The 27,644-nt window shown below is 53.3% G+C and overlaps 1 protein-coding gene across 2 annotated transcripts; it reads right to left on the bottom strand.

The window, feature by feature from the left end:
- Positions 1-27,042, bottom strand: HELZ2 (helicase with zinc finger 2). 2 transcript variants are annotated; one of them, XM_072878850.1, is made up of 20 exons: positions 26,905-27,042; positions 20,497-21,635; positions 20,194-20,377; positions 19,685-19,792; positions 18,518-19,041; positions 17,511-18,143; positions 15,674-16,457; positions 15,155-15,230; positions 10,255-13,762; positions 9,320-9,405; positions 8,796-8,927; positions 8,210-8,377; positions 7,787-7,928; positions 7,208-7,324; positions 6,432-6,624; positions 5,502-5,636; positions 5,033-5,251; positions 4,566-4,722; positions 3,959-4,126; positions 1-579 (listed from the first exon to the last, which is right to left on the bottom strand). In XM_072878850.1, the coding sequence occupies exons 2-20, from the start codon at positions 21,495-21,497 to the stop codon at positions 524-526; spliced, it is 8,391 nt and encodes a 2,796-aa protein (XP_072734951.1). In that variant the 5' UTR covers positions 21,498-21,635; positions 26,905-27,042; the 3' UTR covers positions 1-523. The 2 variants fall into 2 exon arrangements, with proteins under 2 accessions (XP_072734951.1, XP_072734950.1); XM_072878849.1 differs by having other exon boundaries at positions 1-3,435.
- Between the last annotated feature and the right edge of the window lie 602 nt (positions 27,043-27,644).

Genomic DNA, 27,644 nt, shown 5'->3' on the forward strand with positions numbered 1-27,644 from the left:
TTTTAGTAATAAAATTTATTATTTAAATAAATTCAAATCATTTTTACAATTATGGCTTAAATATCAAAAAAAGGAATGTTGAGGTTCGCTCTTATAAACGGTAGAAGCAGGTAGAAATATTTGTATCCAAAACATCATTTGAGGTTTGCTGCAAGTCACAGACATACAAAAGATAAAAACCTGCCACGTTTAAAGTTCCTTAATTTACACTTCATGACACTTAACGTTTCATTTCTATTTAAAAAAACCCAACGATTTATTGCAGTAAATTGATTGTCCTACACAGATCTGTCTGAATCCTCAAAAACATTCCAGTGGGCTTCTCCTTTGCCAGCTGGAGCCAAGGAGAGGTTTCCTAGTTCTGGACGTCTGTGATTTCACTGCCAGTCCGAGCAGGATGCAGGGCGATGGCTGCAGCCACACGGACCATCACAGGCTGGCGCCTGGCACACCGCTTGCTGCACGCGCAGGTTCCTGTTGTTCGGCTTGGGCTCAGGCTCTAGCTAGTGCTGAGGAAATTAAGTTATCCTCTTGGATGAACTGACATTTGTCCTGCAACAACGTTCTTTTGTCTGTGAGCTGCGGAAAACGGAGAGCCTGTGATCGGACAGATACCCTGTGCACCATGCTGCCAGTGGTTTCCTACTGGAATTACCAAAGGTTTGGTGGTTTTGTTTTTTTATAAGTATTTTAAGAATATGTGCTTGAACATAAAATTCTTTCAGAAATAAATTCAAAGCTCTGTGTGCAAATGAAACCGGACTACTTTGAAGTTTTTTTCTCTATTGATTTCTATGATTCTCTCTATCCATGAGCATAATGACAAGAACACAATATTCAGCTGTCACTAACAGTCTATAAAAAGTTTGATTAATTGCACTTTCTGCTATCCCTGACTATTGCAGCTGCATGACCAACTCTACAGGTACCTGCTCACAGCCCAAACAGCCCAAGAGTCCAGCCTGGCTGTTACTGCTGCTTGGGTGGTCTAGGGCAGCGTTTTCTATACACCAGTTACAAAATGCATCTTCAGAGGAACAACAAAACAAAACAAAACAAAACAAAGTATATTGTCTTGCAACACAGAGGTCACCAAGCAAAGCATTTCAATCTTAGGCTTTACCCTCCAAGCAGTAGCAGTAAACATTTTTTCCCCACTGAGGGCAAAGGGAGATGCTTTGTGAGGTCTCTTTCTCCGTCTATACAAACACATGGCCAAACCCCACACAAGAATATTGGAGTGAGCCACTACACTTGGGGTGAGTCTCCTCATTTGTGTTACATGTAATGAAATAACCAGCAAAAAAAACAGGGGAGAGACTCTTCACTTACAGCAGATCATGAAAACAAGACCCACTGGTTCTAAAGAGACCAAGATGGCTTTGTTAGAATGATGCTGGCACCATGCTGAAGTATTTATCCCAACAATTCCAGCATCTTTTGCAATCCTCCACATCATCTTGGAGATACATGATTGCATTTCAGTAGTCCACAAAATGATTCCCATACAAGCTCATTTTGGAATTGCAATAACACTTGCAAAATCAGGCTGGTGCAGAATCTTTAAGATCCCAGCTGGGATGACTTCAAAGAGGAACAACGAACTTTACATCTTACCAGCTTTTATCAGGCATCTTTAGAACCAGCAGGAGGTACTTCCTATGGGCTTTTGTCCCTCATGGAATCACCAGCCATATGCCTGTTATTATGCTTCAGTAAGACAAGAGCAAGCCTGGGTGGTCTCTAGCGTGCAGATCAAACCCACCAAATGCAGAAGCGCAGGAAGGTAGTTTAAAATAAGGAAGAGAACAATGAAATTTCTCCATAGGTTCTTGAGTCAAGTCTAACACAGAGGCATGAGAAGAAACACAGCATTAAATAAGGACTTTTCCAGACACAGCGCTTTCTTATTGCACATTCCTCCACACTGGGAAAGCCATGCTGCATTTTCAGTTGCAAACACAGGACAAAATTCATCCCTGCCACAGCGCTGTGAAGTCACGGGGACCCCTCACTTATGCCAAGGAGGACTTGTGTGCCAGCACAGTATATACTTGGTGCAAACCCACCGTGATTGCATCTTGGCTCCATCCCATGAGAACATCTAGAGACAGCCAAGCATGTGGTCTTGGGGAGAGCTGAGGCAGGCACTTCATACATTCAGAATTGAAAGGAGAGAAAAGACAACCCTCCCTCAAAACTATCATGCTTCAAAAAGCAGCTCCATGATTCAGCAGAGAGCACCGCTTCACCGCTATACATCTGTATCGGCCATATGTTACCGGGCAAAAGCAGCCTTCTCTAGTGAATCACAGCTTCCAGTTCACAGCAGTTTGGCTACTTAAAATAAAAAAATACATTATACACATATATGCTGTGGTACATTTATCAAATTTCCATCACTGTTCTTAAAAACTCAGGCTGTAAGACTGTGAAACAAATTCACAGAGTTAAAAGTTAATAAATTAGAAGCAGCTTTAAAAAAATACGGGGTGGGAAAGGGGGGCTTTTACAGGAGGAGATTTCAAATAAAACTAAGAACAGTTTAAAATATGCTTACAAATTCCAACGTTTCCTGGTAGGAGTGCTCCTCGCTTTTCATTAACTTTATACTGGTGAGGACAACCTCCTTTGTAAAAAAGAATAAGTAAACGTATTTACAAAATCAACTTGGCCTTGGCTCTGTGATATTTACACGCTCAGAGAACAGCGTTTTGGCTAGACAAAGAGTGGTACGTGGTTCTCTCTTTGCTTTCTTGCTTCACTTAAAAAACCCAAAACAACAACAACAACAACAAACCATTGGTTTTCTGCTTTGAGAAATGAGAAGCCTTAAAAATTCCCTGGCCTTGGTTTTAAAATGAGTGGCAGTACTCAGAAGCTTTGGTCCTCTATGGCAAATTGGAGCTTGCCACACGGCTCCGTTGCGTGCAGTCATTCCACCCTCAACGAATGGACGAGTATTTGGTCCCCAACACGCAGCTGCACTGGCAGATAGGGTGGGGGCTCCACTGAGCATCTTACAGTTAAAAAAATAGTATCATCATCATCAAAGTCACATACATCCATTTCCAATGCTTTTTGGTTTGCTAGAGCTGAAAGGTCCTGCCCAAGGTTGCACTGATTAAAAACCCCAAGATGCCAAAGCACGCACTGAAGCTGAGCTGTCACTGTGCACGGGAAGATCCTGGCTCCCCCACTGCATTTGGCTCCTCGGGTCATTAAATAATGGAAAGATTGCGTCCTTCCCAAGGCACACGTAACACAGTTCAGGTAGAGAGGGACGCGCTTATCGAGGTACAACCCATCCTCATCGGTGGAAGGCTGAAGTCTTCCTGACAGAAATCTCCTGAGCTGCAGTATAGCAGTTGTGCTGTTTGTAATGCTGAAGCAGTCTCCTCCACAAAGGGTTGCACTCCAGGAGGTACCGGTTCCCTGTTGGCACAGGGATGGGGGGACAGGGGGTTAGTGGCCAGAAGAGGCTCGGATGATACCATCACAGACCGGTCATGGAAACTTTTATCTAACATTTCTAGCCTAAGGGTGCTGGATAACTTGTAGGGACGTTTCCTTCAGCCAGAGCTCTGTGAAATCCCAGCTCCTTTTTCAGCGCTGTCATATCTGTGAGCAGCTTCCCTACACATCACAGCCTACGCCTGCGTGATTAGGAGGAAAATAAGCAGCCAAATTCTGTTAGGAGAGAGCTCTAGCATGCAAGTGATGGAAACAACGTGGTCCGAACCAGAGGGTGAGAAAAACTACTTATACATGCTGCATACGAGCCATGCACGATCTCTGCTTTGCACAGATTGTCCAGATAGCCCAGTTTCAAAACCACAGACAGTCTAAAGGGCAGAAGAATAAAGCAAGACCATTGGTTGTACTAGTTTGGTTCTCCACCCTTTTATCCAAGCATCCTGTTCCCCTGCAGGCCTGTGCACACTCCCAGGAGACCCACCTAAAATGCAGAGTCCTGTCTGAGCTCGTGTGATGCCGACATTGACCTGGTTTGGGTCAGTAACAAACCCCAGGTACTTCTTCTGCCAGCTCTTCGTGGGCTTCCTATCAATCTCGGATCGGGGGCGGGAGCGTACCGTTGACAGGATCACGTATTTCCACTCACTTCCTAGAAAGTGGAATTGAACCAGATTTTTTTTAGAAGGAAGCATCTGGCCACCCCTCCAGCCCACAAGACACTCATTTCTCTACAGCAAGACCCACAGAAGTGCAGCCACCGTTTGGGTTTCTCCAGCTTTGGAGGCCATCGGACTCCCGGTCATTGCCCTCTAAAGAGCATGTGTTATGGCAGTGCTTAAACATCCCCTTCAGACATCCTCCACCTTCCCATCTTCAGCAGTCTCACCCTGCCTGGGCACTCCAGAGGTTTCCAAAGCATTTATTATAATCACAAATCACCCAGAAATCTGGCCCAGGGATGCTTCCTCCATGGCTGAAATGACCCTGGTGTAAGATTTGCTTGAAGACTGTCTCTGTGAGAAGTTGCTTCAGTTCTCAGGAAGGCAGGAGAGAACAGAACCAACCCTCCCCTCTCCTGCCAGCCTCACCTTGACTCTTCATGATGGTGCAGACGGTCACTCCACGGATGCCCTCTTTCAGGAGGCTCTTGTTGATCTCAGACACCTGGGCGTTGTAGGGGCTCAGGATGGCGATGCTCTCCGGACGGTTGGTGCCATCTAGTGTCAGCTGCTTCGCCATCCTCACCTGGGGAGAGCAAGGTCCTGCTCACCTGGGAGCGGTGGCCAGAGGGAACCAGCCCTCCAGCACCCTGTCCCCCGGGCAGCCATGGTGCCTGGCTGTGCTGCTCCCCCTGCTCTGGGGCAAGCTTCCCTACAGCTGCCTCTGGCCAGGGGCATCGTGGCGTGCTCCAGACCCAAGATGACGCCAGGCAGATACTGCACCCCGCTGATCTGTATCCTATATTGCTACTCATCGTCCCTCCACGATCCCCAGAGACGCCCAGCACAACGCCCTCCCTTTTGCATCACCAGCAATTCCCCAGGACCCTCCTCACCGCCTGCTCCACTTCTTCTAGGTTAGCTTTGGAGTTCTCGTTTCCTTCCTCAGTAGAAATCACGAGGCTCTGCTCCTTCCCCTCCACATGCCCGAAGATGATAGGGCAGCAGCCGTTACCTTTGTGGTAGAAGACACTGGGTTTACGAAGGAGCTGGGGGCATGTTTTCAGCCGCATATCATAAAACTCCTGGGATGGGAACTCGCAAATGCCTTTGTGCTGGCAGAGAAAAGGAGAGAAACAGAGATGAACAAACCCCGAGGAACTTCTCAACCTGCAGCATCTTCTTGGGCAGGCTTCACCTGCAATGCCACTGTGCTATAGCTGGCACCAGGCAAGTGCATTATTCATTACTCTAGGAAGGGAAAGCACTAATGGAAAGTATCTCTTTCCCAGTGGCTTGAGGCAAGCCCTGATAGCAGCATTTTCTGTGATGGAGAAAAGACAATCCACTTGAGGAAGGCCTCACCATGCGGTACTGCGTATCCAGCATCCACGCCTGATTCCGGTAGCGCTCAAAAAGAGATGTCTCCATGCCAAGACTCTTGCAGAAGTCATTGTTGACCACAGGCCGCAGCTGTTTGTGATCCCCAAGCAAAACAACCTGGAACAAAGAATGGATACCTCACCTATGAGGGTGGTGGCACTGGTGAAGACAATCAGCTCTTTGAAAGGCTATTTGCACACAAACATTTGTTGCTCCTTATTTATGTTATGGTTACAGCAACCTCAATCAAGGACCACGTTGGGCATTATATAAAGATCCTGACCCAGATAACATGGAGCCTTGTTCCCATCTGATAGGAGAAAGACATCACGTAGTCAGTCTACTGAGATCTGCTCTGTGCTTCTTGTCACGTTAATACTTTGTACCTGGGTCAGCACATTTTTTGGTGGCAGCGATACCCACCCTGTAAAGAAGCACCAAAAATTCAGCCCCACCACCACTTGTTTTCTCTTGCAGAAAGCCAAGAGCAAGTTTAGAGGAGACAGTATGGGTGTAACTGTCTGAAGACAGAGAGCTGAGCTGATCCACACAACAAGGAGGCGAGATGCAATAGTTCTCCACCACAGCTTTCAGGTCTACAGCAGGTCTTATGACTCTGCTTTATGTGATATGAACAGATAATGCACAGCTCGTACATCTAGTGAGAATACTTATGTACTGCGTGTACCTCTCTGTGCCTCAAGATTTTAATAATAGTTAGTAGAGTTATACCTCAAAGGAAACAACTCCCTGAAGGCTGAAACATTGATACACCATCATAGATATACCAAGAACAACATTAAAACCTGGTAAAACTTGGAAGAGCAGCGTGGTAAGGGGTGGAAGACATGCAGAGGTTTGAAAGCCCTGAGCAGCCACTCTAGAGACACATCTTTGGAAGGGACTACTCACCTTCTCAGCATGGCGGTGGCTGACCAAGGGGATGAGGGTCTCGGGCTCCGTGGACATGGCACACTCATCAATGATTATCTGCCTGACATTGAGCTGCTCCAGGCAGCTGGCAGATGCAGCGGAGCACGTGCACAGGATGACATCGTGGCTTGCCAGTTCATAGGCACGAGCAACCGACAACTGATTTTTGTACCTGGTGGTCAATGCAGAAGACACCAGGTTATGCGTAAGGGAAACATCTCCAGGTTCCTCATGCAGGAACCAGGCAGAGGCTATACTTTCCCAAATTATTATGGCTCTATCTCCCTCCCCAGGATGAGCCGGTGTTCCCAGAAAAGGGCTCTGGATAGACACCGTAGGAAACGTACTTTGTCCTGAACTCAACAGGGCAGGGGTTCAGGGCAGAGGATGCAAGCGTCACACATGCATAGTATGACTTTTGGTCCAGATGGACAAGAGCACCAGAGCAGAAGTGATGCTGAGACTCTGCACTCTACCACTAACCCCGAGCTAATCACTTTTATCTTTGTTCCAAACACAGAGCTTATTAATCTGACTTGATGTTTTCACCCAGTCCCTTGGCTTGCCTGAGCCAGGACAAATCCGCTGACTTTCACGTAGTCTACCAGTTTGTGTCAGCTGAGACCTAGCAAATACAGCCCAAACCTCTTCTCGCAGGGGGAGGAGATTGCTGCACTGTGCTCCTTCAAGCAGTGCTTCAGAGGTGGCACACGGCCAAAGTCAGCTGTGTCTCACCAGGGTCTCTTTCTACTCACTCCTTTGTTTCTTCCTCTGTTATCTGCTCTCCTTTCTTCATCCGAGTGTCAAAGTTACAGATCTTCTGCCAGAAAGGGTTGGGCGGCCGCCGGATGCGATGATGCAGGATTATTTCGCTGAATAAAGAGTCAATATATAAATATTTTCCACTAACGCAGACCCAAGTGATCTCTTCTACAGTGAAGCATACCTCACCTGTCTATGTGGAGAAACCCCATTAGCTAAAGAAGTCACAGCCAGACTTTTCCATCTTTATAGACCTAACAGTTCACTTGGGGACACAAAATACAACCACTTTTCTTTAGCAGTTGCAAGCAGGAATGAAGTCAGAGACTTCTAGAGCTGTTCAAAAGAGAGATGAAAACATCTAGGATGTTTTGAACAACCTGGGTTTCCTGACTAGGTGCTACATCAGACTATACAACTCCACTTGAAACAATTAAGTACAAAGCAGGTTAATAATGCTGCTCCACAGTAGCAGAGTGGAAACCGCATTTGCTCTGGCTTGTTCAGCTTTACTGGTGCAGAAAACATCGTTCCCCAGCACTCTCAGAGCCTGCGGGGCCATACAGTCCTACCTGAGCTCACGCTTTGGTTTTGCATCCCGCAAGGCTTTGCGGAGGAGGTGCCGATTGCTCCCCGGGTATGGGTATTCCATTGTCTCAATGGCCTCCCCGTAAACCCTCAGTGGTTTCAGGTTCTTCATCTTCAGCAGCATCTCTGGGGAAGGAGAACAGGTCTGCTGAGACACCACCGGGCACCAGTGATGCTGAGAAAGCTCATGGCCTGCGAGGTGCCCAGTGTTCGCCACGCACTCGTCTCTTCTCCCCACCCCTCGCTGAGCAACCCCACCTTTACCGGTCCTTGCCCTGCAGTGAGGGGTCTTCTGTAAGGACCAGCCCCACTTTATGTGCCTCCCGTCTCCCAGCCTCCTGCTCACAGCCACGTGTTCTCCCTCCCACCAGTACGAGCTGCTTCAGGGGCTTAAAACCAATACTTACCAGCAACAACATCAACAGACTTGTTGGACGGGCCACAGTACAAGATGCACTTTCTCCCCTTGGGCTTTTCTTCTTCAGAGGATGGTCTTTGCTCCTTCTCGATGCCCTCCTCGTTCAGCTTATGGAACCAGTAGACAATGTGAGTTCCAACAACAGTTTTCCCTGTGCCTAGAAAAGCAAGGAGGTTGCTGAGAACACTTTAAGCTTGACACCCATGGTCTAGATCAGCATCCGGATGATCAGCCATGAAATAAAATCAAGAACCGAGGGGACTGCATTGAACAGCTGTGGGTGATGCCAACCCATGCTACCTTCTCCTGTCTCACCAAGGGTCCTATGGAAGGGCTGCCCAGGGAATTGGGGGAGTCACCATCCCTGGAGATATTTAAAAGACATGTAGACGTGGCGCTTAGGGACATAGTGTAGTGGTGGACTTGGTAGCGTTAGGTTAGCGGTTGGACTCAATGATCTTAAGGGTCTTTTCCAACCTAAATGATTCTATGGTTCTATGAAAGCAACAGATTAGCTCTTAATGTGCCCTTCAAAACAAAGTAGGCGTGTGCTCGTGCCGTCCTGCCAGCCTTACCTGGTGGGCCTTGGATGAGCGTGAAGGATTTTCTCAGAGCATTTAGAATAGCCTGGTTCTGACTCTGGTTGAGCTTCCTGTGGCTGCCAGGGAGCTCAAAGGATTTTTGCAGCAGGATTTTGGACGTTGTCACTGTTACGCAAAGAGCCAAGAAAACAAGTTTAAAGAAGGTTACTAAAGACAGCACACAAGCGATTCAACAGGAGGATGCAGCAGGTACCAAGCAATTGTGGCCCATTTACAAGACCACCTAAAAGTAATGCTGGTCCCGTGCCAAGATGTTCTGCCCGTGAACCTTCTCTGTGAGTCCTGGGGATTAAAATGTCACCCGTGCCACTCTCCAGCAGGGCATCCCATATTACCTTCACTCTGCCAGGCTAGCAGCTCCTCTCCTCCCCTTGGCAGGGGAACCTCCTAGTCTGGGAGCGTAACCCCTATGGAAAGGGCCCACGGAAGCTGCCAGGGCACCTGCCTGGCCAGAAGCAAGTAGCCACAAGGTAAGAAAGGTGAATATTTGCACCTACCTTTTTTAGGAGGTTCAAGGCCAAGGGCGATGCTTTTAGCAAGCTCGGATGCATACCTGAGCTTCCAAATTGCCTTTTCTTTCCGTCTGACAGAGAGGGGAAAAATAAGAATGAATGGAACATAGCATGAAACAGCAAAAATTGTAATACAGCTTTGTACAACTGTCTTGTTTGTTCTTTCTCTCTGCTTTGGTGTTGCATTAAATCCTTCCACAAAGAACTTAAACCAAAACAACTCTTATTCTGCTCTCTTGCATCTGGGACTATTTCTCAACTGTTGAAGAGCTGAGCCTGCAAAGATGTTGAGAGCAAGGAGCACAACTTCTGTCCCAACTCCATTTTATTATGGCCCACCCCATTTTATTGCATTAGCTTCCAATTTTTTCCTAAAATTCACGATACAAAAGGAAGCACATTCTGCCCTGAAAAAGCTACAGCAGTCGTGGGTGCATAGCAGTCCATGCTGTGTACAAAGAAGGGCAAACTAGACATCAGCTCTGCTGTAATAAGAGCAGATCTTGCTTCACAGCAACAACAAAGGGGAACGATTGGGAAATGAGGGAGCACTTCTGCTGAGCAAACCCTGATCCAGTGCTTCACACTGCCTTTTATGACACATATTGCAGCAATCCAGTAACATAAGAAACAGATGCCCAGGGAAATTTCAGCACGACACCTTCCCCTATCTCCTCATTCTCAAGGTCAACCAGAAGAGCAAAAGGCCATCTGGAGAACAGATCTGAGAAATGCTGCCGCCCCCACCAAACTTCGACAGCCCAACAGCATGGCCAGTCAGAGCTGGGCAAAGACAGATTTTTCAGGGGATCGGCTGCACCAGTGAGCAAATCCCATTTGGGTGCAGCAAAGGAGTCCCGTGGGAAGCCCTTGCTCTGCATGGACAGGCTAACCAGAGCACGAGCGCTAAGCACACTTACACGTCTGGCAGCATCTTTGGTATGAGCTCCACTGTGAACCTCGCAGAGGCCTGTGAGATTTCCACGGGGATGTTCTCCATAGACATATAGAGGATGTAAAAGTTCATAGTCTGCTTACTAGTTCTGTCTGACTTTTCATCGTCGCTGAACTCTTCAGTGACCCCGTGAGCCACCCAGGTGTAGGTATCTGGATCAACCACAGGTTTGCTTTCTGACTTGCCCTCGTTAAGAAAAGTCAGATTCTGGAGGCCGTGGCTAAGACATTCCTCATCGCTTTGAAGGCTCCCAAGCTTCAGCCCACCTAAGCGAATGCACAAGTAACAGTGGTTGAAGTCCACTTCAATGGAGCACTCCTCCAAAAATGTTTTGTCTAGGAGGAAACTCCCTTGCAGCTGTCCTTTCCTTGTCCTTTCCTTTGCCCAGGTTATTTTGACATCATGGAGGACAATCGAGTCGTTTTCAGCCACTGCACACGAAGCAGACTCCATGGCACTCATCGGCATCCATACCTTGTTATACTCCATTGCGTGCTTGTACTTGTCTTTGGACGGCAGGGTGGCGTAGGCAGAGAAACACTCAATAGGCTTTTCCGTGTGCTGCACGCAGACGTCGAAACCCGGCGTCACGCACCACAGCTGCACGAAGGGCACCAGGAAGCCCCGGTAGACGTCTGTGGTGAGCTGGAACTGCAGTGCATCACCAGCGCTCAGCTCCAGGGAGAGCTCCATGTAGTGCGAGCACTGGCTCTTCCTTAACCAGCCCACGGGCCGCTGGTACAGCTCCTTGCTCTTCTGAAGAAGGGAGGCCGCAGTCTCAAACTCCTCTCTCCTGATGGCTGCAAGCACGTCTTGCCAAGTCTGGGTGCTGAAGAGGGTTACGCTGCGGTCGCGGAGAGTTCCTTCCCGCAGGCTGTGCTCCTTCATCGTCTCCACAGAGTACATCCTCCTCTTCCACGTCAGCCTGATGCTGCTCCGCTCCTGGATGAACATGGGCTGCTCTATCAGCTGAAGAGACCTGTAGTTTATCTGGGGATCCGGAAGACTCTTTGTGTTCAGTGGAAATAGGGCTTTAAAATACTTGTTTGTCCCTTGAATATCCACTACGAAGGCAACCTTCTGCAGGACTTGGCCCTTCAGCTGAGTGGCTATCTGCAGGCAGCGGGCTCTCTTCTCGTACATCGCCACCTGGGAATTCTTCCTGTTGAAGTCATGACAGAGAAACTCGATGTCATCTGAAGAATAGATGATGGGCTTCTTGCGGAGCACGGAATGAAGGTGCCGCTGGACCACAACATCCATGTACCGGCGGATGGGAGAGGAAGCCCAGGTGTAGGAGTCAACATGCAGGGAATAATGGCCCGCTTTCGACTGGACAGTGGAGTTGGAGCGACTGAAATAGGAGCGGCTGAGCAGTCTCCTGAATTCCAGGGTGATGGGGGCCAGCTTTGGGTGGATGTCATCAGTAACGATAAGGTCTAGCATCTTGTGGAAGTCACGGACAACAACAGCTGACTGCAGGTGCTCCCAGATGGGGGCTAGGATGCTGAACTCCACATTTTTAGAGGAGTCTTGGCCAGGAGGCACCTCTCCCAGGTGGTGCGAGAGATGGATGGACAAAGGAAGGATGTGGCTGTACTTCTTTTTCATGACTGCTAACTGTTGAGGGCTTGGCTCGCACTGACACCGGAGAGGAGTGACATTTCTGGTGTCCTCCTGGTTGGTGAGGAACTCGGCCACGAAACTGTTGAACATGATCATTAACTCCTCTATCATCTGATGAGACCGCCTGTTACCTGGGGAGCTTTCCTCATCCAGCTGCTCATAGAAACAGTCCTCCTGCAGCCGAAACTTCCGATGGATCCTGGAGAAGTGATAAGCCACAGCTATGCAGTCCTCCAGGGTATCAAAACGAAGGGACCCTGCCGATCCCCTGTAGTGGTCCTTAATGCACAGCTCTGCCTCTTCATAGGACAGCTGCCTGTCCGAGCGGATCACAGAGATGTTAAAGACTCCCTTTAACATCTCATCAGTCCCCTTTTCTATGGTGACAAACAAAGAGATCACCCGACGGTCTTTCTGCGGCAGGAGGCTGCAGACCTCTTGGCTAATGTGGGGTGGGAACATGCACAGCGGCTCCTGGTTGGGAGCGTAGTAGGTGACACCCCGCTTCTTTGCTTCCAGGTCCAAGGCACTGTCTTTGGGAATGATGCCAGCCACGTCTGCAATGTGGATCCCAATCTCATAGCGACGCCCAAGATCCCTAACGCTGACAGCGTCGTCCAGATCCCTGGCACCTTGGGGGTCGACAGTGAAGGTCGGGTAACTCCGGCAATCCTTCAGATTTTCCTTGGTGAGGTTTAGATTGCTGCTGGAGGTGTATTTGGCTGACTCCTTGGTGACAGCAGCTGGGTATTTCTTCTCCAAACCATACTCCAAGTTGAGGATCTTTAAGCCCTCTTCCAAAGTCAATGCTGCATGCAGAATCTCCGTTATTATCCCCAAAGGGTAGTAAAACCCTTTCCGCCAGGAGATAACCTGGACACAGAATAACTGGCATCTCCTTGTCTCCTGGCTGATCTTCTCGCAGCTGACCACTCTGTACTGCCCATTGATAAACCTGCGGATAGGAATGACGTTGGGTTTCTCTTTCAGCCCTGGGACGAATATTTTGGTGACAGTGGGATCGATGGGTATCATCACCCGGGGATCAAATTCATCCATCATGCAGATGAAGGTCCGTTCTCTCTCTGCACGCTTTAAGATGCCCACCACCTTCCCCTGAGGGTGGCTGCCGCTGTCAGCCGAGTTGCTCTGCAGGATTTCCACGAGCACCTCGTCCCCAGTGAAGGCTGTCCCACAGTGAACTCTGCCTTTGATCTGAATGGTTATTGCAGGGGAGTCACTGAGGGTGAAGGCAGAAGCCCTGTCGAACCCTTCTTTGATCAGCTCACACCTCTTGTACATTTTGGGGTGCATGTGCAGATACTCAAGCATCATCTGAGAAGAGAAGCTGACGTATTCCTGCCTGCCTTCCCGCAGGTTTGAAGCCTCAGACTTCACGTTCAGCAGCCCTTCTTCAGACACAGTCACCAGCATGTTCTTGCTCTCATCTAAGAGCTCCTGGAGGATGGGATCGTCAGGATTCACGCTCTCAGCCTCAGAGCTCCAGGAATCCGTGTCGCTGTCCTCCTCGTCCCCCTCCGGGCTCCTCCTGCTCCAGCTCTCCTTGTCGCACGCAGCCTGTTTGATCTGGGCCATTGTCAGGTTCTCTGGGAAGATGCTCCCCTTCTCGATGCACTGCTGGATGAAGCGCTTCCATACCTTGCTGCACTGGCCGTGGGAGCACAAGGCCACGGCATCCCCCACTGCCACAACCAGTGACTGAGCCCGGGTCATGATGGTGTTGAGTACTCTGGCTTCGTTGAAGAACTCGAGGTGGTGAGAGGCTGAGATGCGCAGGCTCTCGCTTGTGTGGACCGTGCTGATGATGATGACCCGGAACTCCCGCCCTGCAGCGGAGGGGACAAGAGAGAAATCACTCATGGGAACCCAACAGAGAAGACCCTGTCTGGCTGCCGCCCAGCACTCTGCCCGTCTATGCTGTGTTATGTGGCCATGGGCTGATGTAACCTCACTTGGTTGAGTCATGGGAGTCACCTGATGTGAATAAAGCAGTTCTTGGGGATCGTGAGGGCCTCCAGCCATGAACCAGGATGGACACCACGAGGCCACCACCACACATGCACCAGGGAGGAAGGGCAGCGTGGAGAGAGGAGAAAGGCAGGGCACCGGACCAGTGCAGCCGCGAGCCCCTGTGGAGATGCCCTGTGTGCTCAGTGCCACCAGCAGCCCCCACTAGCCCCTCCTCACAAACACAGGTAAAATTTTCTGTGAATCCCAAATTCCTTGGGGAACCGAGGGTCTTGCAGGAACAAGAGCAGTGACCGTTCGCAAGAATCCCTCTGCCCTCAAGGACAGCTCTGCTGGCTGATTGCACGACAAATAACAAACAGCAAGAGGCACCCTGGTGATTTCAGAGCTGAGAAGAGACTGCAAAGAAAGGGTGTGGAGATCAGAAACACACCCCAGGGCTCAGTTATTCTCACCATGAGGAGTCCCAGCTGCACAATAAAAAAAAAAAAAAAAAAGAAAAAAACAACAAAAAACCACGGATGAGTCATAAACTAAGTCCTTGAGGACAAAACCAGCCCTATCCCTCGCTCGTCATCCAGAGCAGCGGACTCCTCCTTTAGTGAGCTGTTCTGCAATTTTTGCTCTGACTGGTACCCACAGGCCATCCTGGTTTCAATTCCCTTCTATTACGAGCCTCCCCCGCTGGTACTTGGGGCCTCACATGATTCACACATGCTCAAGTCCCTGGGATCACACTTACAGGGTTTTCACCCTCCTACAAAGCAACATCCATATATCTGAAACGAGTTGACAGTTGGGTGCAGATTTAATTCAGTGTGAAATCTTATTCACTAAGGAAAGGACAAAATCAAAGAATTACCAACCAGAAGGGGATGGAAATCAGCCAAAGGATTTCCAGGCACTCCCTCCTAATCTGCGCTATGTGGGCTGTGGCCGCTCGCTGCAGCGGTGGCAGAGGCACTGGGAAGGGTAGGGGAGCTCTGCCTATCAGCACTGCATGCACCCTTCCAGGGAGGTGTTTTAGCATGAGATCAGCTGGTATTTTGCATTTTAGCAAGGAGGACAACGTTAAGACGCCAGAAAGACCTCTGCTAACAACCCAGCGTCTCTTCCCCCTGCTCATTACACAGTGGCCGTAGCTGCGATAAACTCTCCTGTCCACCAACATGATGGCAAAAGTTCTCCCTAGCACACAGACGACCTCAAAACGCAGCCAGGCATGACTAACTATTGCACAAGACACAAACCTGGCAAGTTTTCATAGTTTTCTACCACCACATCTTGTAGCTGCTTCTTCCTCAGCTCTTGTCTTGTTGCAGAAACCTGGTAAGAAAGAAAGAGGCACAACTGAATACAGTTTCAGCTCAGAAACACCCCTGACCCAACACTGAGGTCCCTTACCCTTCTCAGCTGCAGGTTCCCCAAGAAAGTTACTCAACAGCAATCACACATCCTGGGCTGACTTCAGCCAGGGCTCCCAGCCTGCCCTAGAGCTAACCTGCCTAGAGGATGCTGAAAGAAATCTTCAACTAAACCATCCCACCATGAGGCATCTCTGCCCCGACCACCCATGACATACTACCCAAGCGGAGAGCACTTCGAAAAAACACTGGTGGCATGCAAGACCCCAGATTCCCTATTTTTGCTAGCACAAGAGACAGGTTTATCATAAATAGAATCCAGCATTTATTAGGGAACGTTCAGAGAGCGGTCAGCAGTGCATGCATATGCCCTTCAGGTGGGGAACACGTGGTTCTCCTACATACCTGCATCCCATGGGAGACCACACAGATCCTCTTCAGATCTCGGACACCCCACTCATCTGGCCACCTCCGATAGATCTCCTTCACTTTCTCAGTCACTTGTATTATCTCAGAGGCGTTGTGCCAAGAAATCATGGACATATCCCTTTCAGCCACGCCAGACACATGGCAGAACATGAGTGGGTAGATTTCGGGATGGGGTGGGATGTTCCCACTGGCTTGGATAGCATCGCCTTTGCCAACGTAGAAGTGCTTGGAGACAAACTCAATTATTCCTGCAGTGGAACGATAATTCTCATTGAAGATGATCCTGCTCTTCATGGCCACTTCATGCCTCTCTTTCTGGTAAAACTGAAAGAGCCGGTTTAACAGGGTGTGTTCAGCAGATTGTCCATCCCCAACACAGAAGAGCTTTGGGGTTATCTGCATGTGGTCCCCAGCAAGGACAATCCGGGTCTGAAAAGTGGCATAGGAGAGTGGAACCAAAGCTTCGCACTCCAGCATCTGAGCAGCCTCGTCGATCATGATGTGGGTAAAGTAGCCTGGGGTAACCTTCAAGTTCTTGGATAACATGGAGGTGGTAATAATGATGTGGTGCCTGTCGATCTCCGCCTGCGTGGGGTGCCGGAAGGAGCGCTGGTCTGGGGAGAGGCAGCAGTACATCTGAGTGATGGGGTCCGTCAGGTTGATGGGACGGTCAGTGGATATAATCCTCAAGGGAACAGCCCAAGGATGCCCGCTGGTCACATAGTTATGGAAATACTCCCGGATGTAGATGTCAGCAGCACTGGAGGGGAACAAAAGGGGAAATTATCAAGGAATTGTCATGGCTGTTCCCAATGCTGTGACCATCATCCCAACGCGCTATCTGATCCTTCACCAACACGCACCCAAAATCTCCCCCAGCTTTGGCTGACAACACACTCGTCACGGGAGATAATTCACATATGCGCAAAGAAGCCGGTGTTCACGTGGCCACCAATTCCAAGCCTATTTTGAGAGTATGGTTTAAAATAGGACTTGATACTCGAGACTAGGGCATCTCTTGATGCTCATATGGAGAAATGCAATGTGCCCAACAAAATCTGTGGCCCTGCTTCTCTCTAGGGCCAAGTCACACAGATGTGACCCGGCACACCTCTCTGACAGTTAACCATCCCCAGCCCAGGTGGGTGATACAAGATGTGCAGAGGAAGCTTCAGTGCAACCAGACAGCCTGAAACAGGCTAAGATTAGCAGTCACCCATCTATTATACATTAAAAACTAAGGCAGTTACAGCCTGCAGGATAGGACGTGGACACTCTTTTCAGCGTAACTGCTCTAATTTTAACAATCTTGGCCTGGTTTCTCTGAAGGCAGATTCAATGGCAGTCAGACCAGATCTGCATTTCCTCTTCCCCAAACTCTCCCTGGAAAAGTAAAAAAATTGGCATGTGCACAGAGCACAATAGTATTCAAGGGCAAGGAGAGCACAATATTATCCCAGCAAGGTCAGGCAACAGCTTTCTACTTCTTCCGATACACAGTAAAGGTTAGAAAGAACTAACTGTCTCTCCAACCCCATCCCCATTTTATAACGAGGCAGGAATATGCTGCCTCTTCCACAAAGACTTCCACCCATGCTGGGCTTCCTCCTGGCAGGAAGTGCTAGAGCAGTTTAAGATATATTAAATAAAAATGAATTTATGTAAACAAGTAATTGAAATGTGTACTAAGAAAAGGGCAGCTCAGCTCCATCTCATGCACCCTTGCTCCCGCTCATCCCACCAGGCAAGCGATGGGCCAGTGCAGGGACTCAGCCCATGACTCTGGTTGCTTCTTCCCTCACCCCCTGCTAACCTGTTAGTGTGAGTGCAGATCAGCACCCGCGTGTTGGGCTGCTTGAGGATCTCCATGGTGGCCATGGCCAAGGTGAATGTCTTCCCTGTGCCAAAAGGCCCGTAGATGAGAAGAGGTGGGACCTGCCGGCTGCTGGTTGCCAGGCCTGTGATGAAGGAGATGGCGAGTTTCTGCTTGCTATTCCCTTTCTGTGGTGACCGAAGAGAGTAGGGGACAGAGCAACTGGCAACATCTGGTAGCACCAGCTTCTCATCCAACAGGCAGTCCACAGCCTGGTGCCACTGCCGGAACAGCAGCTGGTCAATTTGGAACTGGATCTCCACCTTGTGGGAGGTGTTTGGCTTGAAGTTCAGCTCTGAGCAGCACCTCTTTGGTATCTGTAGCCAGATGGTCTTCTCCGTGGTGGCTTTATGCTCCACGCTAACCTCGTAAACCCGACTGTTTACAGGTGGGTCAAGTGCCAGGAAAGCAGTGGGCACAGACCTGCTCAGCAGATACCCCTCGTCTGTGTCTGGCGAGAGGTTATAAGGGGTAGGCACTTCAGCAAACAGCTCACCAGAGAGGGCAAACTTCATCCCCATGGACAGGCTTTGCAGCATGGGGGTCAGCGAGATGAGGACCCGCAGGTTGAGTCTGAAAGGAGGAAACATCCGAATGAACAGCAGAGAACTGGCCCATCGGTTCATCAGCAACCACCCTCCCTGCCGCAGAGGGGGGATTGCCACCTACACCCAGAGAGGGTCCGCCAGCCCCCACAGCACACAGAGGCAGAAGCCGTGCTTCTAGCTAACCCATGGCTGCAGGACAAGATCCAGCCCTTCCCCTCTTATCGCTACCCAGCAAGCCATCTTTCTTGGCAGGTTTCCATTTTTCTGGGAAGGCGCCCCAGGACCCAACCCAGAAGAGACGGAGACTTCAATAGTGGCATGGCCCCAAGGGCAGGGTTAGCAATGGGCCCGTGATCCACAGCGAGGAGGAACCCCTCCGGGTCCACGCCTGGCACTTACTTGGCAATCAGAGCCTGTTCGGCTTCTTCCTCGCGGAAGAGGAAGCTGTGCATCCTCTCACGATAGTTGAGACGGGTGATGGGAACGGTCGCACCACCCTCGCGCTGGTAGTCCAGTGCGAGAGCAGGAGGTTTGTACTTGGCCAGCAGAGCCACATCTTCACTGCTCCTTGGCATGCTGGGAATGATGATCCGGTTACCTCTATCCCATCGCACGAAGTTGACGGGGTGGCTGCTCTCCCTGCTGCCGGGGATGTGCTGGGGGGTCTCCCGCCGGCCCACCTTCACCTTGATCTTCTGTATGAGGACGGGGCGTCTGCCGAAGTCGAACACCACCCACTGCTCGAAGACGCCCAGCGTGCAGCACTCCATGCAGACCTCCACCAGCGCGGTGGGTGGGGAGGAAGGCAGGGTGGCCACATGCTCTCCCCGAAGGTAGTGGAGGCCCCGGGAAAGCCCATTTCCCAAGAAGTAGAAGTTGACTCCAGGTTCCCGCTTCAGTAGTGCCACATGCTGCAGAGGCATCTGCCGGTTGAGAACACAGGGACACAGTGAGGGCAGCCCACGGGAAGAGCCCAGCGGCTGATGAGGTCCTCCCAGCAACATTTCCTGCCAAAGGCGGCTGCTGCAGGAACCGAATGCCATGCTAGACCTACAGCGCACTTGAAATTCTCCTTAAGGGAGCTTATACCTTGTGCAACCCCACAGCAATTATTTTAAGGTCTTCAAGAACCACAAGTTTCAGTTTTATAGCAATTGAGCCAGTCTGCTGTAAACAGGAAATCTCCTACGTTGGAGAGGACAATTAGACCCAGCCTCTTGCCCCCAACACCCACGAAATCCTGGGCAGGAAAGCAGCTGAATCTTATTATTTGTGATGATCCGTGAGAGGTGCTGAGAGCAGCTGGGTCTGCCCCAGCCCCACCACACCAGACGAGACAGGAGACACAGTGGCTGCACCCCTCAGGCACGGCCCCAGCTCAGGCACCACCTGAGCCTGAGCTGCTCCCAAATACCCAACACACATCCTCATTTGGACATCCCAAAATCCCTATCCTTCTGCCCCTTGCAGAAATAATAATTAAAAAAACCAAACAAAAAAAATCCAAAGGATAAGGACTGTGCACGGCAGCAGGCGCGGCTCTCCACTGCGCAGAGCTGGGCTTACCTGGGAGTGGACCTTGAACTTCCACTGGTATTTCATCCTCCTGTCCTCCAACTGCATGTGCAGGGGCTGCTCACACACAACTCTGACACCGTCGACGTGCTCAGCCATCTGTGGGGGAGGCACGAGAGGAGCGGGACTGAAGGCAATGTCCCAGGGACACGCTGCAGAGCCCTCCGCGGGGCCATCTTCATTCTTTGCCTTTACACTACATCCTCCCGAGAGGGGACTGTCAGTAAATCCTCATGCTCAGTCCTCACCCACCACTGCTCAGTGTCCCCACACAGCAGCCTTGGGAAAAGAAAGGACCCACGGCAGAGCAGCGCGGCCGGGTACCCCAAGCAGGCTCTTGGGTTGCCGTCTCGAAAGGGGTGAAGGAAAGGGGATGCAGCATCCCTTTCTGCATCACCGTTAGAAAGGTGAGCGGTGGGCTCCGTTCCCAAGCTCTTACACAAGAGGCTTCTCGCAATGTGCCGGACCAACGCGCTCCCACCCTGCTGCCCGCGACTCACAATCAACACCTCATTGGAGCACTTCCGATATTCGGCAATGAGTCGGTCCTGGTAGGACAAGAGCCCTTCCTTCAGTGCTTGCTTCTTTTTCTTCATGGCAACCTTCACCCTCTGGATCCACTCCTGCAGCTCCTCGGGAGAGTGAGCCTTGGTGCAGCTGTTCTCCATTTCACACACATCCGGTCTGTTGGGAGAGAGGTGTCCCAGGTGCCACCCATGCCTGGTGGCATGGGGGTCCGCAGGGAGCCAGCAGCTGCCTGCTGCCCCTGCCCTCTTCCCCGCTGCACCGGGAGGATGCCTTACCTGCTACACAGTGAGAACTTGGTCAGCCCGAGTGGCGGTGCGCGGTAGACCCACTGGACAGAGGCATCGGCCGAGAGCATCTGCATGTGCTCAACGGAGGAGCAGTGGCTCTCGAAGCTGTCCTGTGAGCTGAAGGTCACCAAGCAGACCCGGCAGTAGAAGTGCACCGGCGCGGGTGCTGCCGGCTTGCCATTGGTACTGCAGGTCCCCATGGCCGGCAGCAGGTCAGAGCGAACCAAGCCGTACTCCCTCTCAGCCTCCCAGATGGCCATCTCCACATCGCTGTGCGCGTACTGGCAGCGCTGCAGGGTGTGCTTGCAGGACTGGCCCCTGGAGACGAACCTGCAGTAGCTGAGGGTCGGCATGAACTCGGGGCAGGGCCGGATGGCGGTGTACTGCTGCTTCCTCCGGCTGTCCGACACCACGTGCACCAGGAGGGGGTCCCAGGTCCGGTGGGACTCGCAGAGCCGCCCCTGGCTGCCTGCCGAGATGCGCTGGGGGCAGCCGTAGAAGCAACGCTTGCAGATCTCCTGGAACTGTCCCCCGAACTCACTGGCGATCTCGCTGGCGGCGCTGGTGGCGGGGTGGGGGGTGGCAGCGGGACAACCCCCCAGCTGCGCCTGCAGCACCGCTGCCTTCAGCCAGCGCCGCTCCAGCTGCTGCTCCCTCTCAAAGTTCCAGACCATGGCCTCCTCCGGGCTCCAGGCGAAGGTGCACTGGCTCTTGTGCTTGCTGCAGCCCAGCCCCACCATGTAGTACCTGCAGACGGCGTAGCGGGCCGGGTTGGGGAAGCCCGGCCGCCTAAACACCTTCCTCCAGGCCGTGCTCCGGCGACTGCGGGAGCGGGCCAGGAGGATCTCGTACATGCACTTGTGGTCCACCTCTCGCAGCTGGTAGGTGATCTCGTTCTCCTTCACGCTGCACTTAGAGCAGACCAGGCGCAGCTCCAGGTGCTTCTGGAGGCTGCCCAGCGGCACCACTGGGCCGTTTGCTGTCGGCATCCTTGGCGGTGGCTTGAGCGGAGCAAAATTAACAGCGGGAAGTTCCTACAAGGTGATGCTGGGGGGAGGAGGTGCCATGGAGCGGCCGTGTCCTAGCTCGCTATGTACCTGCCAGCCATTGGTGCGAGTTCACAAAGCCTGACAAAGAAACGAGGAACAAGCGACTTAGCAGGAAGCATCAGCCGGTCCCTGCCTGGGTGCACACTGAGGCACCAGCACAGCCTGGCCCCACTCACCAGCAAGCAGCCAGGAACCTCACCCAGCGCCCAAACCCACCAGACACCCTTGCCCTCGGCACTCAAGCGCCTGGGGTCTGCCCTCACCCACTTGTCCAGCTCCGTTCACCCACCAGCCCAGGTCCCAGGGGACCATGTCCCGCAGGGACCGGGCTGCCAAGCGGTGAGGGCTCCTGGCAGGGCTCAGCTCAGTCCCCGGCGTACCACAGCCTGCAGACCATTGGCATTTACCGCGCAACGTGGGAGAGCCGGCTGCAGCAGAGGTTGCCCCAGAGGCCCTGGCACGGTCCCCACAGTGGCCACCGACCTCCTCCCGGACCACGGCCGGATGATCCGACTTCCTCTTCCCACTGCTTCCGCCTCCCCCACCTCGGTTCACTCTTGCCAACTTTCTCTTTCTTTTTCCTGCTCTTTCCCCTGGGTTCGGCCGGGCAGCCCCACCTCCACCCCACGCCGAGCGGGAGAAACCCAGCTCCAACCCCCAGCCCATCTCCCCCCATGGCACGAAAGATTAATTGGAATTAAGTAACAAAGCAACCGCCCTCTTTGCTCCTTGGATGCAGCATCCGAGGCCGGGAGACAGGCATGCTGGAACAGGGATCTGCCGGCATCTCCTCCGGCCGACAGCTTGGTAAACATCTGGCTGGGAGAGCTCCAGCTCCGGCAGTGAGGAAGGTGACTCACCGCTCCCTGCCCTCCCCGGCCACTGGCTCCGGCATTTACCAGCAGTTTCCTGGGTAACCAGAGGCCAGGAGCATCCCTGGGAATGATGCTGCAGGGTTTCGTGGCTGGGCCACGAGGCTCCGGGCAAAGGGAACACGCCGGGGCAGATCCGCGGGCAGGGTGCTCTGCCAAGCAAAGCCGCCAGCCTCGTGCCGAGCATCCGCCTCGGGCTCCTGACCCGCAGCCACGAAGGACCAGCTCTCTAGCAATACAGGGGAAGAGCGGTATTTACGGCTGCGGTCCAGCAGACGATGGAGCAGGGGGGCAAACTTTGCACTGCTTCTGCAGAAATACTTTTCACTTTTAATTAAGACTCCTTTTCCCACCTCTGGGATAAACAGGGTGCTTGGTGCTGGGGGAGGCGGGCAGGGGGGTGCTGAAACTGTTGCTCTGGCTGAAGCTCCAGGCAGCAAATGCTGAGCCACAACTGCGGGGGGGGGAAGTGGCTGGAGCATCACCCACCCTCCCAGCTCACCGTAAGCGAGCTCCTTGCATCCCATCCCAGTGCCGCAGCACCCATCCGCTGCCGAGCTGGGAAGAAATCACCTAATCCTACTTCTCTGCCACACATCAGGTTGGACACGTGCTTGGTGGATAAACACCAGCCCTGTTTATCTCTCAAGGTCTGGCAGCGAGCCTGGCACTGGGCAGAACTGCTAGTTTCTGTTTCGGTAAGCTGCGAGACTCCGTGGTGGAGTCCCACGGCAGCGCTGGCTCTTCCTCCACCACTATTCGGGTCACTGTGCCATACCGTCGGCTCTCTGCACCGAGAGCTAAATCACTCTGACTCACCTCTGCGCCTTTGTTTCCAAACCTTTACTTGCAGCCCCCCATGCAGGCTGGTAGCCCTTACTTAAAGCATGAATTATAGCCGCTTGGGCAGCGTGGCCCTGCCACGGCTCTGCCTGGCCTCTTATCTATAAATCCAAACCTACAGCATCTGCTGGGACCACCGTGGTCCTGCTCAGGCAGCATCACCTACATGCTGTATCCTGCAGGTACCCAGGCCCAACACCCCAGCAGAGCTGCTGGACGTGAACACAGCCCAAGTGCTAAGGAAGAGCATCCCTGACCCGGAGCGGGGCTGGGGCCAGCAGAGAGCCAGGGTATCCCCATCCTCTGATTGTAACAAGGTCACGGTCATCAGAAGAAAACCTTTTCTACAGCCCAGCTGGTGCACAGGGTTCAAGAGCTCTTTCTTTGCTCTGGTTCTACCACAAAAAAAAAAAATTGGGGCCGCAGCAGACGTTTTGATGCTACCTGACTGCTGACCGATATAGAGAAAAAGCTTTGCACTGAAATGAAATAACTTGGGAAACAATAAAAATATAGGAGAGCACCTGTAAACAATAAAAAGGCAGGAGGGGGAGTGGAACGCTGTGTCTCCTGCCTAAGGGATGCTCCGCTGATCCCCAGTGAGACAACAAAGGCAACACAGCGCTGGCAGGGGGCTGCAGACCCTGCGCCCGGGGGCTGCTCCCGCTGAGCCCCCACAGGGTCATTAACACCTGCAAAACCCCCAGCCGCAGGGAACCGAGGCAGCGGTTTGGGGAGCCAGGCTCTGCTCTGCCCCGAGCACGGCTCCGCAGGACCCCGTGCTGGGCTGCAGGAGGGGAAACCCCTGCACCTTTTGGGGAGGCAAATATCCCTCCTGTGCCAGCCTGGGAAGACTGTCCTTGTCCCAGGCGTGATGCTAAGAGGGAGCACTCCTGCTCAGCTTTACCCGGGAGGTCCGGAATCAGCTGGAGCTAAGCTGGACCCCAGGGCAGAGGCACAGACCCCCGCTGCCGCAGGCTCAGCTTGCCGCGGTAACTCCGCACAGGGTCTGGCAAGGCAGGGGCTGGCAGCAGGCAGGGCAGGAGGGAGGGCAGGGGGAGATGGCGGCAGCGAGGGGCCAGTGAGGCCAGGCTGCTGCCGAACCGCAGAGGGACCTGAGGTCACGCTCGGCCTCCAAGAGCCTTTCAGCTCCTTTGAAGCTGGCGGGGGTGAGCAGCACGCTCCCGGCAGAACCGGGGCTTATTTCAGGGCCAACATCTGCAGCTTTGGGAACACTTTGGTTTCCCTTCGATAGCAGTTTCACCTTCCTTCCTCTGGAAGTCTCCGCCTTAGGACGAGCCCTCCTGGGAAAGGCACTCAACGTTCAGGATTTGTGCAACATCTGTGCAACGCTGTCACTGGTGAAAACTCCAAAATACCTCAGTAATACACATGAGAGAGGATGAAATCTGATCGCTAGCACAGGAGCTGAGCTTCCTGGTCCTGGCACGTCCACAGCCACAGAGCCCAGAGGAGACGCGGTCCCGCAGCAGCGACGACACCGACCTGCTCACTTAAATGCTTTAAGAACTACCCATAAAGACCGTACAGGACAACCGGGCTGTTACTGGTATTCATGCCTAGGCAGGGCATCCCACTTTGAAAAAGCTAAGAGGGAATATTCCACCTTTAAAGGGTCAATTCCCTTGCTGTTTATTTTTTTAAGAAAGCGTTTGATTTTGAGCAAGCTGCCAGAACATGCTCTGGGTCTGGAGGTGGGAGGGAAGAGGAAGGGGAAGTGCAAACCTCTCTTAAAGTCTCTGCGCAGCACCAGCCCTGAAGCCAAATTAAAGCCTTTTTCTCTCTACGACTGTCTTATACCAGAAAAGAAAGGAAAAAAAGGAAAAAGCTATGGGAGCTTTTGCAATCCAAGTCTGGGCGGAGGAAAGATGCAGGGCACGAGGAAGCTTGGGGAGGTGCACTGCAAGATAGCCAACCTACCGATAATAAAACTCTGATGTCAACAGGGCAAAATCCAAGTGCCCCAAGGAAGGTAGGAGCCGATCGAGAGCAGCGTTTACCAGCAAGCCACAGACCATGATTTGCAAGCTGAATTTTGTACATTTTTAAAAAAAATCAACCTTCTTTACTCTGGTCCTGAAAAGCCCAGCCTGGCATTTAAAGCCACTTGCATCCCGCTGACGGGTGAAACAAGTCACTCTCGCAGACGGAAAGGCTGCTTTATTGGGTGCCCAGCTCCGCACCCACTCACGGAGGCTCACAGCCCCATCGGGGCGAGTATCTGCCTCTCTCCCAATAGCACATACCCTCACCAGGCACCGACACGGACACACACGCCTGCTGCCCAGCACCGGTCCAGCCTCGCTGCAAACCAAACCAAACCACACCACCACCTCGCTAACGGCATTTCCTCCATGCTCAGGAAGACACTTCAGGTCAGGGCCAGGCCACGCTACGTCCGAGCATCGTCCCCCGGCAGCCGCCTTGCAGGGCTGCACTGACGCCAGGGATAATTACATTTCCTTGAAAATGGCGAGTCGAAGCACGGCCATGGCAGAGAAACATTGTGCCTCCACGGCCGAGTCCTGCCGCTCTGCACCCCTCTGCCATCCCGGCCCTGCGGGAGGAAGGTGGCCTTTTTGTCAGGTCTCGCCTCGATTAATTATTGACAGGAGATTAGGCAACACGCTACGCTGGAGTGAGCCAAGTGCCCCTCGATCAGAGCAAGTGACGTGGGCCAGAGTGCCAGGACAGCCCTCTGCGGGGATGGGGACAGGCCAGTGGCATGCCCAGGGGACCACACGCCTCGGGGGACCACGGCCCCGCGCCCCGGTTATCGGTGCTGGCTGAGCACTGGACCCAGACACCTGGGGAGTTTTTCCTCTCAGCTGCGAGTGCTCGGAGCAGCGGCGCAAGACCAGCACAGCGTCCCCCAGCACGCTGCGAGCAAGCGGTGCGGCCGGGCTGGACGGAAGGGTTTGGCACCAGTGGAAGAGGAGCTGCACCACGGATGCTGCTCCGTGCCACCCCATCGCCTGCAGTTATCCTCCTGGCTGCACGAAAGCCGCGGCCCCTCCAGCATTTCCTTCCTGGGCAAAGCCAACCTCAGAAGCTCCTGGGGCCCCTCCGTTCCCCAGCCTTTTTCAACGAGACGGTTCGCTCCACATCCCGCCCGGAGAGCTGGCACGGTCCTACCAGCCTGGCTGTTGCGAAGGGACAACCACGACACCGCTGCCGAACCCCAAACCCCCCGGTTTGTGCACAGCCCCCGGGCGCCTGCAGCCCCAGCTGCTGCCTTTGCCTGACCCAACTATAAAAAGTTCACTGCGAGCTCCCAGACCACGGCCCCGAAGCCCAGAAGCAGCAGCGGAGAGGGGAGAGCTGCTGGGCATCGCTCCCCGGAGTCGGCACCGCGCACCCCTGCCAGCCCGGGGCTTTGCACCCCAAAACCTGCATCCTGACCCTGCTCCCCCCCCGTCCCGAAGGGGCTCCAGCACGGGCGGGGATGCTGCGAGCTGGGGCGGGAGCCGACGGGGGCTGAGAGGGATGAGCACCCCAAAGCACGCTGCACGGCTACCGGGAGCACCCTGAGCCCTGCAGCACCCAGCACCCTCGGGCGCTCTGCACCCCCCCCCCCCGCCGCCCTTGCAGCCCCCCCGCGCCGCTCTCACCGGTACCGCGGCCGGGAGGGACCCGGGGGGGGGACCCGGGGACTCGCCGCCGTCGCCGCCGCCGCTGCCGGTTTCGTTTCTGGGGCCTCCCCGCATTCAAACCGGGGACGGACTTCGCGGAAATTGCATCACGGCGGCCCCGCCCCGCCCCGCCCGCCGGCACCGGGGGGAGCCGGCACCGGGGGGGAGCCGGCACCGGGGGGGAGCCGGCACCGGGGGGGAGCCGGCACCGGGGCAGCGCTGCCCGCACCCCGCAGCCAACGGGACGGGCGCTCCCACCCGGGGGTACCGGTTCCCCCCCCCCCCCAGCGCCTCCCGCGTTTCCCGACCGGTCCTACCGAGCCCCCGCAGCCCCCAGCGCGGAGCGGATGCTCCCGGGGCCGCCGGCCGCTGCTCACCCGCGGAGGGTCGGGGCTCTCCCGCACTCGGCCTCGGTCCGGCGCCCGGGAGCGGCGGTACCGGCTCCGGGGAATAATAGAGCGAATATTAAGCGGCGCGGCGGCAGCACCGGTCCCCAGCCCGGCCAGGTCCCACTGCCAGCCGAGCAGCCCGGCGGCCTCTGCTTAAAAAGGGCTTCCAGGAGGGGCAAAGCACCCTGGTTTCCTTTCTGTTCATCAGCATCACTTTCGTTTTCCATTCCCTTCCCTGCCTGAGGAGGTGCAGCCAGCTGCAGAAAGTTCAACCTCGAACCAAAAAAAACCAACCAAACAAAACCCAACCCCAAATCCACCCCCAGCAGC

The sequence above is a fragment of the Ciconia boyciana genome, chromosome 14 (genome assembly GCF_034638445.1).
Source record: "Ciconia boyciana chromosome 14, ASM3463844v1, whole genome shotgun sequence".
Lineage (NCBI taxonomy): Eukaryota > Metazoa > Chordata > Aves > Ciconiiformes > Ciconiidae > Ciconia > Ciconia boyciana.

What these genes read in the sequence shown, in the direction of transcription:
- HELZ2 (XM_072878849.1), bottom strand. Translation starts at nt 21,497, where the DNA reads ATGCCGACAGCAAACGGCCCAGTGGTGCCGCTGGGCAGCCTCCAGAAG. An exon ending in CCTTGAACCTCCTAAAAAAG is followed by an intron (nt 8,928 to 9,319) that starts GTAGGTGCAAAT and finishes TTTGCGTAACAG; the next exon opens with TGACAACGTCCAAAATCCTG. An exon ending in GCCACCGCCATGCTGAGAAG is followed by an intron (nt 5,637 to 6,431) that starts GTGAGTAGTCCC and finishes TCTTTGTTCCAG; the next exon opens with GTTGTTTTGCTTGGGGATCA.